Genomic DNA, 15,057 nt, shown 5'->3' with positions numbered 1-15,057 from the left:
TGGCTGTGTTTTGGATGATTGACTTACTTCTATATCACCCTGGATTCATCTTCATCCTCCTGCTAATGTAGATATTGGACTGAAGTAGCTAATAATAATTTACAATGACGAAGGGCAGAATTTTCAGGTTGCTGAAGAACTACTGAGGGATTTCAGCTCCTGTCTGGACTTTCACTTTCTACACCCCCCTTTCTTCATGTGTTCAATACTTCCCTGGATCATTTAATTGTAGCACACACAAATTCTTTTTTAAACTAACTAGTTTTTGTTGTCTTTGCATTATAGATTTGTTTGGTTGTTACCAACATCTGGTGATTCTGAGAAAAATGGTGACATGTTCAATGAGACAGAATGAAATCATCATTTATTCTTCTTATTTTTATTTGTATATAATAGAGCTTGCTATAAATGGTGTATCTGTTCACTTTATTATTTTTTACAAAAGCATTGCCCTCAGAATTGTTATTTAATCAAATATTATAACCTTCTTTCCCCCTCAAAATGACTTTTCTTTACTTCTGGTAACATGGAATGTCTTTGGGAAAGGGCTATCAAGGGCTTTTTCTGCTCTGCCTTCATTCATTTGTCAATCTTCCTTCATTCTGTTAGCAACACCCATCTTCCAACAATCTGATCAGTTTGTATAGAACGAAATCATGCACAGCTCTTTTATTTCTAATTTCAGTACTATTTCAAATGAATGAATGTCTCGATACAGGAAAAAAAAAGACTTATCCTCCGTTTCATGGCAAATATTAAATTAGGTGATCAATGAGCTGATTACGCCTGCTACATTTCTAGAAAAGAGAAATGCATTTACAGCTAGTGCTTCAGTTGCACATCTACATGCGTTTTAAAACCAGTTTAAACTCCTAATCCTAATGGTTTTCTGAAAGCACAGACACAAAGCTGTATGTGTGTAAAGAAATGGCATGTGTATCATCATATTAGATCTGTAAAACAATGTCTCTTTTACATGAAAACACGTCATTAACAATTCAACCCGATCTCGTCCCCTAGGGTGGGAAACCTTAATTTCAGGATATTTTGAGGCCTACGTTTCCAAAAGAAAACTCATTCGAGGGAGTTTGGAAACAGTGCAGGCAGATACAGAGAAGTCATCCCTTTGTAATTCTACAGATCTTTTTCATGTTAAAACAACAACATTAAGATGCAAAGAAGCATATTAAAAAAGCATATTATAAGCCTTTTAACAGCAGGTATAAACAAGTTCTTCAATAGACTCAGATTGCTTCAGGGATTATTATTACCCAAAAGTTGGAGGTTGGTCTCAAGTCGTAATGCAGACTCAAATAGCAGCTCCTCTCTCCTCTGTATGGCTGTTTCTGCCTCCAGGTGGTGCTGTAGCCAACTAGCATACTCCTCCTTACTAAGCACCTGGAGGAAAAAACGACAACAACCATATCACAGGTTAGTAGGACTACACAATATATCGTTTCAGCATCGATATCGCAATGTGCATCCGCAATAGTCACATCACAAACTACACTGAAAAAAAAAATAATTCAGAGATGATTTGTTGGACTTACTAATTTTCTTTTTTGAAGTTAAGTGGCTGTAAGATAAATTCACTACATTTAATTTGTTTGTTTAAATTCAACACATTCCTTTCAGTGTTGAGTCTGGATTATAGTTGATCAGGAGCCACAGAACACATGTGGTTTGTAGGGTCATTGCTCAGTTAGCCCATAATAGAGTGAAGGTTTCACATTCGCATGTGTTTTTAAGGTCTGTGAATGAGAATTTCAAGAGAGTTTAGATAAAGATTTATTGTTTTTAATTTTGTTTTTACAATATTTATATGATTTATATGATTCTTTTTTCTTACTAGTTTCTAGTCCTAATATCTACACTTCAAAGCAAAAACAAGGTTAACAAAAACTACTAATTCTGACTTATTTCTTATGGAGGTGAAAACAAAACCACATTTTTACTTGATCTAAGAATTTGTTTTTGGACTATTGAAATGAGAAAGTAAGAAAAGCATTTTTCACATTATGATTATTTAATTTCTGTACCTGAATACTTAGACTGCCCAAGAAAACCATCAAATAGTGCTTTTCAAACCACTATCTAGTTTCATCTTGTGAAACTGTATTTACATCACAATATTTAATCGCAGAAAAATAAAATAGTGCAATTTCAAATTTTTCCAATATCTACCTACTGGTCAGTGCTGGTAACTCCGGGTCACTTAGATTCTGATTGCATAATCTAGATTATGAATTTGTTAGCATATATTATTACATTTTTAAATACTTAATCAGATTTTCATTGCTGTACTTAATCAGATTACAGTAAATGTATTGATTACAATTGTTATTTTGATTAACAATTTTTATTCCTTTTATTTTTCATTGCCAGATAGGTCAAAAGCCATCAACATTACCAGACAAAGTATGGGGTCAGCAGGGTATTTAAATGTTTGCAAATAAGCTTCTCCTGCTCACCAAGGTTGCACTTATTTAATCAAAATTGTTTATTTAATCAGTACAAATGGTAAAATTCTGAAAAGTTATTGCACTATAAAACAACTGTTCAAAAGTAGTTTAGAATTTAATTGAATAATTACAGTGATTTTAAAGATGATTCTTCAGCTTCATTACTCAAATCTTCAGTCACAGTATCCCTCAGAAATCACACAAATATTTATTATTATTATTATTATTATTATTATTGGTAATATTAATAAATTCAATAATGACTGGAGTAATCATTTCACTTGAAACTACATACAACAAGCAGTTATTTAAAAGTGTAATAAATATTTAACAATGATTTTACATTTAATAAATGCTGCTTGAACAAAATAAAAACATGAAAAAAAGAAACCTGACCCCAAACTTTTGACCGGTTGTGTAAATCAATCAAAAACATCTAAAATGTTTTAGTTCAGATTACGTTACTAATCACAATTTCTAAGTAATCTAGGAAGTGAATAATCTCAGTTATCTACTAATCACTGAGATGATAACACAGTGGGTGTCATACTGTAGTACTTTTAGAAAGAAAAAAAAGAAAATAGCAGAGAGATGTGTGAAAAGCAAACGAGAGGAAAAACACAAGTTATTCTGGTTGCTGGCTTAAAAAACAGAAACGGGTGGAGAAAACAAAACTAACACAATAAAAGGCTTGTTAAACTTTAAAGAGCTCCATTTATGTATGAATTCACACTTAATTGTGTGAAAAATAATTGTATCCAAGCTGTTTAAAGCTTTCCTTCTGTTAAGGTGACTTTAGCCACAGAGGCAGTCAAGCGAGCCAAAAATAAGAATAAATAAATAAAAATCATATAAAAAAACATATAAGAAGCATCAGCTTATAATAATAATAAATAAAAGTGAGGGTGTCAAAGTGGCGCAGTGGGTAGCACAGCAAGAAGGTCGCTGGTTCGAGCCCCAGCTGAGTCAGTTGGTATTTCTGTGTGGAGTTTGCATGTCCTCCCAGTGTTGGCGTGGGTTTCCTCCAGGTGCTCTAGTTTCCCCCACAAGTCCAAAGACATGCAGTATAGGTGCATTGAATAAGACAAATTGGCCGTAGTGTTTGTGTGTGAATGCAGGAGTGTATGGGTGTTTCCCAGTGTTGGGTTGTGGCTGGAAGGCCCTTCGCTGCGTAAAACATATGCTGTATAATGCTGATTAATAAAGGGACTAAGCCGAAAAGAAAATGAATGAATGAAATAAAATGTGCGAATGAAAAAAAAACTTCTTTTTTTTGTGCGTGTAAAATCTGATCACATCATACAATATGGCTCCCAGACTACCACATGGACCTCAGAACATGGAGTTATAAAGAGTGAGAGCATATATTACTATCCATAAGATATGGAGAGAGAAGGAGAGATGAGAAAGACGAACAGAGAGTGAGAAAGAAGCTTGTTGATCTGTCACACAGATCAGTACACTGGGAAAAAGCTCACATACTTGTAAACCATCTGTGCAAAAACACTTTTCTCAAGGCAAACACTTTGTTTTTTGGTGCAGTAAGATAAACCCATAAGGGGCAATGCGAAAACAAAAATTAGAGCTGGTAAACTATACAAGATTAAGTCATCACTTACCCAGTAACAAACTCTGTTTCTCTACATTTACCGGATTTGAGTAAAATGTTAATATTTGTTTTATTCTACATAAGTTCAAGAACGTATTTTCCAAATTACAAATAATATAATCTAATATAATATAATCTAATATATAATAATATGATATGATATGATATGATATAATATAATATAATTTAATATAATAAATTTTCTTTTCGGCTTAGTCCCTTTATTAATCTCGAGTCGCCACTGCAGAATGAACCGACAACTTATCCAACATGTGTTTTACGCAGCGGATCCCCTTACAGCTGCAACCCAGCACTGGGAAAATATAATAAAATAAAATAAAATAAAATATAATATAATATAATATAAAATGCAGCTTTTTATTGTTTTTTTTTTATTTCCCAAAAAACTAAAACGAAGATGTTATATATTTTTTGACCTTATATAAAAATATGCAAAAATCTAATTGTTACCTTTTTAGCGATACAGAGCGTCCTCAGACCATCTGCAGCATATAGATTTAAGTAGTTTTGGGTTTTATACAAGATTTTCCTTTGTCGCTTTCCTTTGCAATCATCTGCAATACAAAAACACAAACAAAAGAACATTAGACAATCCATCAAAATCTTTGAACATTTAATAAACTAACATTACACACACACACACAGTGAGACAAACACACACTGCAAAGCATAAACTAATCACTCTTCCAGGTTGGTTCTCTAGTCTGCTGTAGTCTTTCTCAACAAGGCCATTAGGTTTAATCAAGACGGCGGAGTGTTTTGACAGGTTGACTGGATAATCTGGCTACAGAGCGATTTGAGGTTTATCGCTCCTGTGTTATTGCTCGCTGCATTGCTTCCTGGCAGGAAAAGCAGAACAAACTGTTTGGGATGATCACTTCCCAACATGGAGGACTATCAGCCAAGACGAGGGGGCGAATGTGCCAAACCTCACATTTTCACTGAATGATTCATCACCACCCCTGCAACTGTGGGACGACTGGACCTGCTTTTCCATAGACTGATGCACAGATTCAGGTATTTAATGCTTTTAAAAAATTGTATAAGTTAACTAAATCCCCATATCATACTCTGACATCACTCTCAAAACAGAAACAATCATCACTGACATAGTATTTAGAGGTGAAGTGTACGATTTTAAACTTCTAGCAATAGAAATGTAGTGGTGTACACAGTGTGGGACCCATGAATCTTTTCAGTACTTCAGTATGAGCAAAATTAAATAACAATACCCAAGTATTATTATTGATTAGGCTGGGCAATTTGGCCTAAAGAAAATCTCGATTAATTGAACATTTCAACTCGATTATGATTAATGAACGATTTTTTTTGCCCTTATAGTTTACTGACAGGTTTTGTACAGTAAATATGTTCACAACATTATAAGTGAAATATTTTTGAATGAACGGTGCATTATATGATTTTAAAATAACTGAAGGAAACACACCATCTACTATCTATGATTATTCATTGAACATTACCATTGAAAAACTGAAATTAAATAAATACAAATAACTTTAGGAAACAAAAATAATTTTCAATGTTTTTCATATTCAAAGTGCAACAACGTTAATCATAAGGTAAACAGAAAACAAAAGTCTCCATCTGGAGCTCCTCCATAGGACTCGGCACTTGTAAACATTCACTTTATCGGGCTCGTCGCTCTCCAACAGCTCTCAGCACCACCCACACTCATCACAAGTACTAATCACACAGCTTGTGCTACGCGTTGTCATGACGTGTAGTTAAATTTTTTGAGTGGTGCGCATGAATGCAACCGCACGAATGCTGTGCCGGACTGTACGCGTGCACTTGACACAGAAGTATAAATCAGCCTTAACACAACGGGGTCACATGACTCCACACGTAGGAAAAGTAATCGAAAAAAAAAATCAACCTTTAAAAATTGGATCGATTATAGGTTCTGAATGTTGATTTCGATTACTCACTCAGCCGTAGTTATTGATTACAATATGTTTACTAAATAGTCTGACAGACTTAATGTTGGAACAAACAGGCAAGTTCTGTCTCATGAGTAAACAACAAGCAGAACTACAAACAAAAAAAACAAACACAAACCAACATAACCAAGAAAAAGAACCCTCAGAGTTAAAAAACAAACCGACCAACCAAAGCATAATAAAACATGAAGCAACCTAAAACTAAAAAAACAAACAAAATAAATCAGAACACCAAAACAAACTTATCCAAATCCAAAAACAAATGCCTGAAAATAGATAAAAAAAAAAAACACCACCAACAAAATGGAAAAAAAGTGGTTACACTTTAAAATAAGCTTCAGTTAATGTATTTACTAACATGAACTAACAATGAACAACAGCATTTATTAATCATAGATCAATATATAATAATGATCAAAATCCAAATTTGTGCTTGTTAACAATTATAAGTTAATGCTCTGCGAGTTAACGTTAACTAACAACGAATGACTTTTTCATTAACAGATTAATAAATACTGCAATCAATGTATTGTTCATGATAGTAAATATATTAACCAAAATTATCTACTTTACTGTAAAATAGAAACAAACCCAGACCAAAAACAATTTAAAAAAAAACTAGTAACAGGGCGACGCAGTGGTACAGTAGGTAGTGCTGTCCCCTCACAGCAAGAAGGTCGCTGGTTCGAGTCTCGGCTGGGTCAGTTGGCATTTCTGTGTGGAGTTTGCATGTTCTCCCTGCATTCGCGTGGGTTTTCTCCAGGTGCTCCGCTTTCCCCCACAGTTCAAAGACACCACAGCTGAATTGGGTAGGTTAAATTGTCGGTAGTGTATGGATGTTTCCCAGAGATGGGTTGCAGCTGGAAGGGCATCCGCTGCGTAAAAACATATGCTGGGTGAGTTGGCGGTTCATTCCGCTGTGGCGACTCCAGATTAATAAAAGGACTCAGTCGAAAAGAAAATTAATGAATGAAAAACTTGGTAAAACTTTATTTTGATGGTGCATTTGAGCATTAGTAGACTGTCTGTTTAATATCTGTTGATATAGACATTCAACAAACATTTAACTGACTACAAGAAACTTTGCAAATACGTCAACTTTCACTAACCCATAACCCTAACCCTAACCCTAACCCCAACCTAACAGTCTACTTATAATCTAATGAGAATTAGTTGCAATGTAACTTAAATTCAACAAACGGACCATCAAATTAAAGCGTGACCAAAAACTTAAGTAAAACCTGAAAGCACAACTAAAATCCAAACACACTAGCAAACAAACTACACAGAAAGCTAATCTAAAACAAAAGCCAAATTCAATAAATAAAAACAACTCAAACAAATCAAAAACTAATTCCAAACTAAAACATAGACCTATATTAATAAATAAAAACAAAAGCGAACAAACAGAAGTCTAGACATTACTATAATAGTCGATTGTTCAACATTAACTAAGCTAAGGTTTGGAAATTTAGAGGCGGCTAGTCGGCTACTGACCAAAAACAAAAATTACGCACCAGTTTTACATTACTGAAACACGGAAATGACTGCCATTCCCTCAAGCAAAACACAATGTCCCTTCCAACATTTGGAGCACACCAAGAACATTTTTGTCCTTCATTTTAACATGTTACATAATGACTGGAAACACGCAGGTAGTTTTTCCAGGCTTCCAGCTTGATGTCAGAGAAACTACAAACTCAAAGTTACTACAGTTTACTGGTCAATGACTGAAAACGGGCTGTTTTGTGCATTGTGCCGATAGACAAGCATGGCAAATGTCCCACAGGCTTCTGAAAGAGGCTATTGTACCCTCAGTTGGTCTGCTTTGCTAATTAAAAGCCCACACCCAGAGGTGAACAGTGACTCTGGATCCAAAAGTACAGAAATAAACACTGAGCATGTGTGTGTCTGTGCGCACGTAACAGCCTTCAGTCTGTATCGAAGCACAGTATGGGTGTGTATTTGCAGCATCAAGCTAACATCATTGCATAGGCTGAACACCAATAAACCTAGAGTCTCTTTTAATATATTTCCAGACTGCCAAGTAAAAAACATGGAGGAAAGAGGAAATTACACAACTAATTGCATTGACACTAGAAATACTTATAGTTCATTTGACCAGAACAGCTAAAAAAAAAAGTCTAAAAGGGAAAGGAATTAATCTAGCTGTTTAAATCCACCTGTTTTATGCGCATCTGGATATGCACATAAAGAAACCAGTTGATGGAGATGCCAAGATGCGTATCAGTTTTGAAAATGCACATAAAAAAACGTATGGCACATAATTGAGTAGGATAAACATTTTATTTGATAAGAAAGATGCGCATAAACAACAGTAGAAACACTTTTACAGAACAAATTCCACTGTGCCTTAATGTCATTTGATTTTGTTATAAGAGGTCACGTGATGATAAAAATGTGTGTGAATGGACAAACCAGCAGGCTGAGCACACTGTAAAACATCTGAAATGTTCTTTTGGTCATTCTAAAATGCCCTAACCATTTCAGTATTAGTGTTATTACATTATAAATAAACCTCCAAAACTGCCTGCTGGTTTGTGCATTCACACATACTTTTATCATCACATGATCTCTTATAACTAAAATCACATGACATTAATGCAAAAGTAAAAGTGTTACCAATGTTGTTTATGCGCATCTTTTCTTATCAAATAAAACATTTATCCTACTCAGTTATTTTAAAAAACATATGCACATTTTCAAAATTGATATGCATCTTGGCGTGTCTGATTTTTTTATGCGCATAAAAATAGGTGGATGGAAACGTAGCCTATGTTTCGGGTTCCTTTACAGGAATTAAAATAATGGCATAGTACACCTAAAACATTAATATTCTATTATCATTTACTTGTTTCAAAGATTTTTCCTTTGTTGACAAAAAAAGAAGATATTTTGTAGAAAGCTGGAAACCAAAAGCATTTGTTTTTCCTACTAAGGAAGTCAATGGTTACAGGTTTTCAGCTTTCTTCAAAATATCTTATTTTTTTGTTCAACAGAAAAAAGGAACTCAAACAGGTTTGGAACCACTTGAAGAGGAGTAAATATTGAGCACATTTTCATTTTTAAGTAAACAATTCCTTTAATAAATGAATCAACATTTTTCCTTCAGGGAATCAATATTTGGTTGAAAAATCCTGATTTTGGAAAACAAGATGAAAGGTCTGCACAATATTAGCCAATCTTGAATCCAGAAAAACAACGAATGTTGGCGAAGCATGACGCATATCAAGAACTTTGCCATATTTCTGCTTTTTAAGCATCTGGAATTTCAGTGAATTATTATGAATCACTGCCGTTAGTAATCAGCATACTAACAATGAAAAAAAAACCGTTTTCCTCAAAAGAGTAAGTTCAAAAAACAGTACCCTCAGTTTCTCTCTCTCTTTCCCTGTTGACATTTAGATATGAAATGCAGTGCTGTGTATGTAGAACTTCGGTTCAGTCATTTATGTACACAGCATTAGAGAAATCAGCCACTGGAGCTCTTTCTTGTGCCTGGAATACTAACAAGCCAGTCAACCTGGCCCATTAGGATAGTTTATAACCACTAAAACCCTTGGACACATCCAAGAGCCAAGAACAATCTGGAGGCCATCCAGCAGATGTTTGGGTGAAGGGGACGTATTGCCCTTGTCATGCTACCTATGTAAGTATCAAATGTCTATCAGCATAGATCAACAGTGTACATCAAAATCCGTTGGCCACTTTAAAGACATTTGCTGAAAAATCACACTTTCTGCTCCTAGTTCAGAGTCACCATTCAAGGCTATTTTACTAATCAACTACTAAGACTAAAACTACAGGTAAATGATGCTAACAACAGTCACAGAAAACCTTTTGATGAATGCAACAGTCAAAAATCAGTTAAGTGAATGTTTGTATAGAGCCAATGGTTTGAACATCATTGTTAGCAATTATAAAGATATTGGTTTCTACAATGTTTAGCAATGGCGACACGGTGGCTCGTGGTTAGCACTGTCACCTCACAGCAAGAAAGTCGCTGGTTTGAGTCAAGGCAGGGTCAGTTGGCACGTCTATGTGAAGTTTGCATTTTCTCTCTGTGTTCGAGTGGGTTTTCTTCGGATGCTCCGGTTTCCCCCACAGTCTAAAAACATGCAGTATAGGTGAATTGAATAAATTAAATTGGCCGTAGTGTATGTGTGCGAATGAGAGAGTGCATGGGTGTTTTCCAGTACTGGGTTGCAGCTGGAAGGGCATCCGCTATGTAAAACATATGTTGGGTAAGTTGGAGGTTCATTCCGCTGTGGCAACCCCTGATGAATAAAGGGACTAAGCTAAAGCAAAATGAATAAATGAATGAATGTTTAACAATATGTCAACGTTTACGTTTATACTGTTTTGGTTTAAATCTTTGTTCAGACATTTGTTTTATTTTTGTCACTTTAATTAATTAATTTTTTTATTGTAAACTGTACTAACTTTGAACATTAAGCTTTGGTTTTAACTGAAAATCACCATTGCTAAACTATTAGGGCTGTGATATTAATTGAAATCATATTAAAATCTTGATATGAACATGCGTGATAAAAACAAAAAAAACACAGTCCTTACACCACAATTTTCCCGCAGTATGCTATTTGAACCAATTACAACGCGGCGCACCTAAACAGAGCGCGAGAACAGGAGTCAATGACAAATATCCTACATAAACAGGGTTGATGAGTTCAGCACTCCTTCAGAAGTATGAAGTTGATCGGTCATTTCTTGTTATGTGACTCGCAGAGTGGCATTCTGAAAAAAGTTTTTAACTGGGTGCGCCTAAAGTGTGCGCACGTTGCTTTTAATATGCATCTCCATTGGAAATAACGGACTTGTTCATGTAAAAAGACATAATACGTGAACAGCCTATTTATGTCAGCGTCACAAAGAGGCCTATGATATGCATGCAAAAAAAAAAAAAAAATTCTGTGAACATGCAGAAAAATAACCACAGCTAGATATCTGGTCAAGTAGAAAATTAGAGCCTTATGCCAAGTTCAGACTGCATGATTTTAGCCCCGACTTTGATTCGCCAACAGGTTTTGAAAAATCCACAGAGAAATGCCAGAAATCACGATATAAACTATCAAAGACGCAATCTGAGAAAATCGCAGATGAGTCGCCGATACCTGTGAGATACTTGGTGGGCTTCTGATTGAATATAACATCTGTGATTACCTACAGCCAATGACAGAGCAGCATCTACTAATATAGGTACATGGAGGTCAACGGGAGGTTGGGGGAGAAGTTAAAATGTTGTTATGTTTGGTCTATTTGAACCCAAGGAATGATGAAGGAGAAACTAGTGGAAACTTGGCAGGAGCACAAGTGTGTGTTTGACGTGTAATCTGAGCTAGAAACCACAAAACACAAACATATCACACACACAAAAATTAATTAGTTGAGGAGAAATAGTTCCCTTTAAAGGCCAAGTGAGCAAAATAAGTACATTTTCTGCCCCACTAAAGGCGTATTTCTCATTATGTAGTTAACAACAAAAGATGTCCATGTCACTTCTCACGTGTGATTGCGGACCAAGACAAAGTTGTCGGCAATTCTTTCTCTTGTAAAGTCATGCAGTGTGAAACCCCCGGTCGCTGATCCATCAGTGTGAAAACATCTGTGACACGACTACTTTAAAAATCGTGCAGTCTGAACTCTGTATTACTTGAGTTTGATGGTGTGCAGGTGTGCACGCATGCACGCACGCACGCACGCACGCACAGTAGTCTATTTACTGTTTTTGTTTAGCCATAGCTCTGTTCTAGAGACAATCTGTTACACCTTTACTATGTGTTTTTTTATTTATGTTATGCCTTATGTCTGTTTTAGAGACATGTTACAGGTCTTTGATAAAGATCTAATTGTTTTCCTTTGGAAATGGTTCAGATTCACAATGTAAAATGTCTGTGTGTGACAAAATTGTGATTAAATCGTGATTATTTCGCCCATAAATCACACAGCCCTGAAAACTATAATTACTAAAAATAAAACTGGAACTAAATACAACTTAATAGAAATGTGTTTAGCTAAATAAAACAAACTAAACTATAAATTACAGCAAATTAAAAAAACAATAGCGAAGAAATAATTAAAAATACAACACTATAAATGACTTTGTTGCCATCTTGCTTTCACGGTCTTAAAGACATAAACATATGTATCTGAAATCAGGTGATTTTTGCCCATTTGGCTGTCAGCCATTATACATTAATTCTGCTGGAACAGGCCATCTAACTGGGGCATGGAAAAGAAAGCACAGACTTCATTAAAACTTTAGCATGATCAACAAGCGTTCTAAAGCATAATCAACACTGAACATCAAAATAAACCAAGCAGAATATTTGATTCATTTCATTCGGGGGAAGGACTGACAGCATGCCAGACTTCTGTTCATCTGAAGGCCGAAAAGAAGAATAATTCAAATGCTTCGGATGGTCAAAATTACAGCTGGTGAAAAAGTGTTTTAGAGATGGCTGAAAAGTCTACAAGATGGATGGGAGCAAAACTCAGAACTAGAGTTTCAATAAGACTTTTTTCTCCCAACAAGATGAATATTTTCTTCAATAAGATGTTATGATGCTATTTTATGATGTTCTGATGACCAGGCTGACAAAAATATTACATATCCATATTTCATATTGCACTGCTTATATTAAAGGTCTTTAAGTAGACAGGCGTGTTTTAGGATTTGGCAAAATTTAGCAAACAAGAACACCTTAAACTTAGTAAAAACTGACAGTAAGAACTTAACATAATTATTTTAATCATCTAATCATTCAAAAATTAAAAGGATCACGCTAAGAGTAATGAAACACCACCACCACCACCACTACTACTACTACTACAACTAAATCTATTCTTTTCCCTTCTATTTGAGCATTTTGAATCAATGAATCAATGACAAACATTAACATTTTCTTAAATATTTAGCAATTAAAAATGAAATGATTACTGCCAGCTACAAAATGGTGGGGGTGACGAGAGTATTTAAAGGGGTGGTCCACTACGATATCATATTTTAAACTTTAGTTTATGTGTAATGTAGCTGTGTGAACATAAACAACGTCTGAATATAATATGCTCAAGGTTCAATGCAAAGAGAGAAATTGGCTGTTACAGAGTTAGCTTAGCAAAGCCTACAGTGAACAAAGTTTGGGGAATACAAAAAAATACATCCAGGTCAGTGAGATCACAACTGCTTTAGCAAAGGGTCGTGACCAGAGGTGCTGTAATGTTGTAGCAGAGAAAGCTAAAATGCCGTCCAAATGCTGCTATTCCCACAGAGCTTGTTCTGTTTCTGTATTTGGGCTTCCAAAGGATACGTCAAAAAGAGAGAAGTACTTACAATTAAATTTAATTATGTTCCAGAGAATTATAAAAAAGATATAGCTAGTATTTGACAAAGGAGAACTTCCAGAATCTCTCTCAGTTCAGTGTTGGATTCAGCTAAAAACTCCTCAAAGAAGGAGCAGCTCCAACCATAATAGAGGACTCTTTCAGTCAGAAAAACATCTTCACTATGAAAACACTGATCTCTGTAACGTTAGCACTCTGTAACTGTTAGATTGGAGCTGCCAATCCTCCAGTCAAGGTGGATAGAGATCTGTAACAGTAATTTTTCCACTGTGCTGCACCATATTCATTGTTCTGTTACTGTAAGTAAACGTCTTTTTTCAGTATTTGCTCACAGTTTGTGTTTGTCATCTTGGGCGCCGCTAATGTGCAGGTAAACTGAGTTTGTAACTGTAAACAGTGCCCTCTTTGTTCAAAATGTATCGCGATTCCTTTGAACATTTGTACGAGTTTGAATCATCACATATTTGAATCGATTTTCAACCGACTCACGAAGAATCGTTTCATCCCTAGGACCGACTGTATCCTTCATGGAAGTATATCAACAAAACCTCGAGCTTCATACTGTGACGGTTCAGGACGAATACATGTCCCGTTTAGATGCAAAAGCCGCTAAACACCACTTCGCCAAAAATGAGCTAATGACATTGAGTGAATGCTTTAGCACACCATCAACTAATAGATTTGCTTCAAATCATCTAAATCGCAGCGTCAGCCTATTCAGAAATAACAGTGTGCATGCAAAAGCCACTAACCGCCATTTGACAGTAAAATCTGCTATATCCCAATAGCCAATCAGAAGGCGCAAATCGAATCATGTTTTCAATGTAACGGCGCGCTAATACGCTGGCTTTTATGAGGAGACTGTTTTATTCCACTTCCGTTTTCGATTTTAAAAGATGGAGTTTGATGAACTGGATGAGCCTGTCCAAATGTCGGTGAAAGGCAAATGAAAACATCCCATACCTCAACACTCTGTGCATTATAAGAAAAAGAAAACACAATGTACAGTCAGAAGTGTAGCATGCATTCATAACGTTGTTTTGCACAGTGATGCTACTTTGATTGAGTCTGATTTACTATTCATTAAACAACAACTCCATTTCACAAAAGACAGAGTAAAGATATCTTTCCTTTATCCCACATGGATGCTATGAGGATAAACAAGAGACGAAAAAGAGACCAAGACCTTGAGTATGGTGAGAATGAATGAATGACAGCTTCTAAAATTTTCAGAGGGACATCCCCTTTTTGCCCAGTAGGCCCACCTTGTAATTTATCTGCTAATGTAAGCTATTTTTTAAAAGATAAATATAATGCATAAAACTATACATTTATATTAGCCTACCTTATATTACCTACACGTTACATTGCTCTACTTACATTAAATGTAAATCCCAAATATCAGAAATGACAACAGATTGTTAAGATTTAATTAATGTCAGTGTTTATGTTTTTGAATAATGCATTTACTTGACGGATATCATTCATTCATTTTCCTTCTGCTTTTTCCCTGGTTTACCACAGTGAAACAAGCCGCCACTTACTTGACAAATGTATTTTTAATTTTAGGTGGTTGGTGTAATGTGTTTTATGTTTGGAAGAATTATTTCTAATTGCATCT

The 15,057-nt window shown here is 35.3% G+C and overlaps 1 protein-coding gene across 1 annotated transcript in view; it reads right to left on the bottom strand.

Annotated features, from left to right (window-relative positions):
- Positions 1-15,057, bottom strand: part of atp10a (ATPase phospholipid transporting 10A) — a 116,155-nt gene that overhangs the window by 36,854 nt on the left and 64,244 nt on the right. Inside the window, exons 12-13 of the mRNA XM_056460733.1 lie at positions 4,543-4,646; positions 1,272-1,398 (exon numbers count right to left, since the gene is read on the bottom strand). Coding sequence (XP_056316708.1) covers positions 1,272-1,398; positions 4,543-4,646 — 231 coding nt within the window. The remainder of the gene's footprint in view (positions 1-1,271; positions 1,399-4,542; positions 4,647-15,057) is intronic.

This window comes from Danio aesculapii, chromosome 6 (genome assembly GCF_903798145.1).
Source record: "Danio aesculapii chromosome 6, fDanAes4.1, whole genome shotgun sequence".
Taxonomy (NCBI): Eukaryota; Metazoa; Chordata; class Actinopteri; order Cypriniformes; family Danionidae; genus Danio; species Danio aesculapii.
Note: the sequence above shows the minus strand (reverse complement) of the source record. Positions and strands in the feature narration are given on the sequence as shown.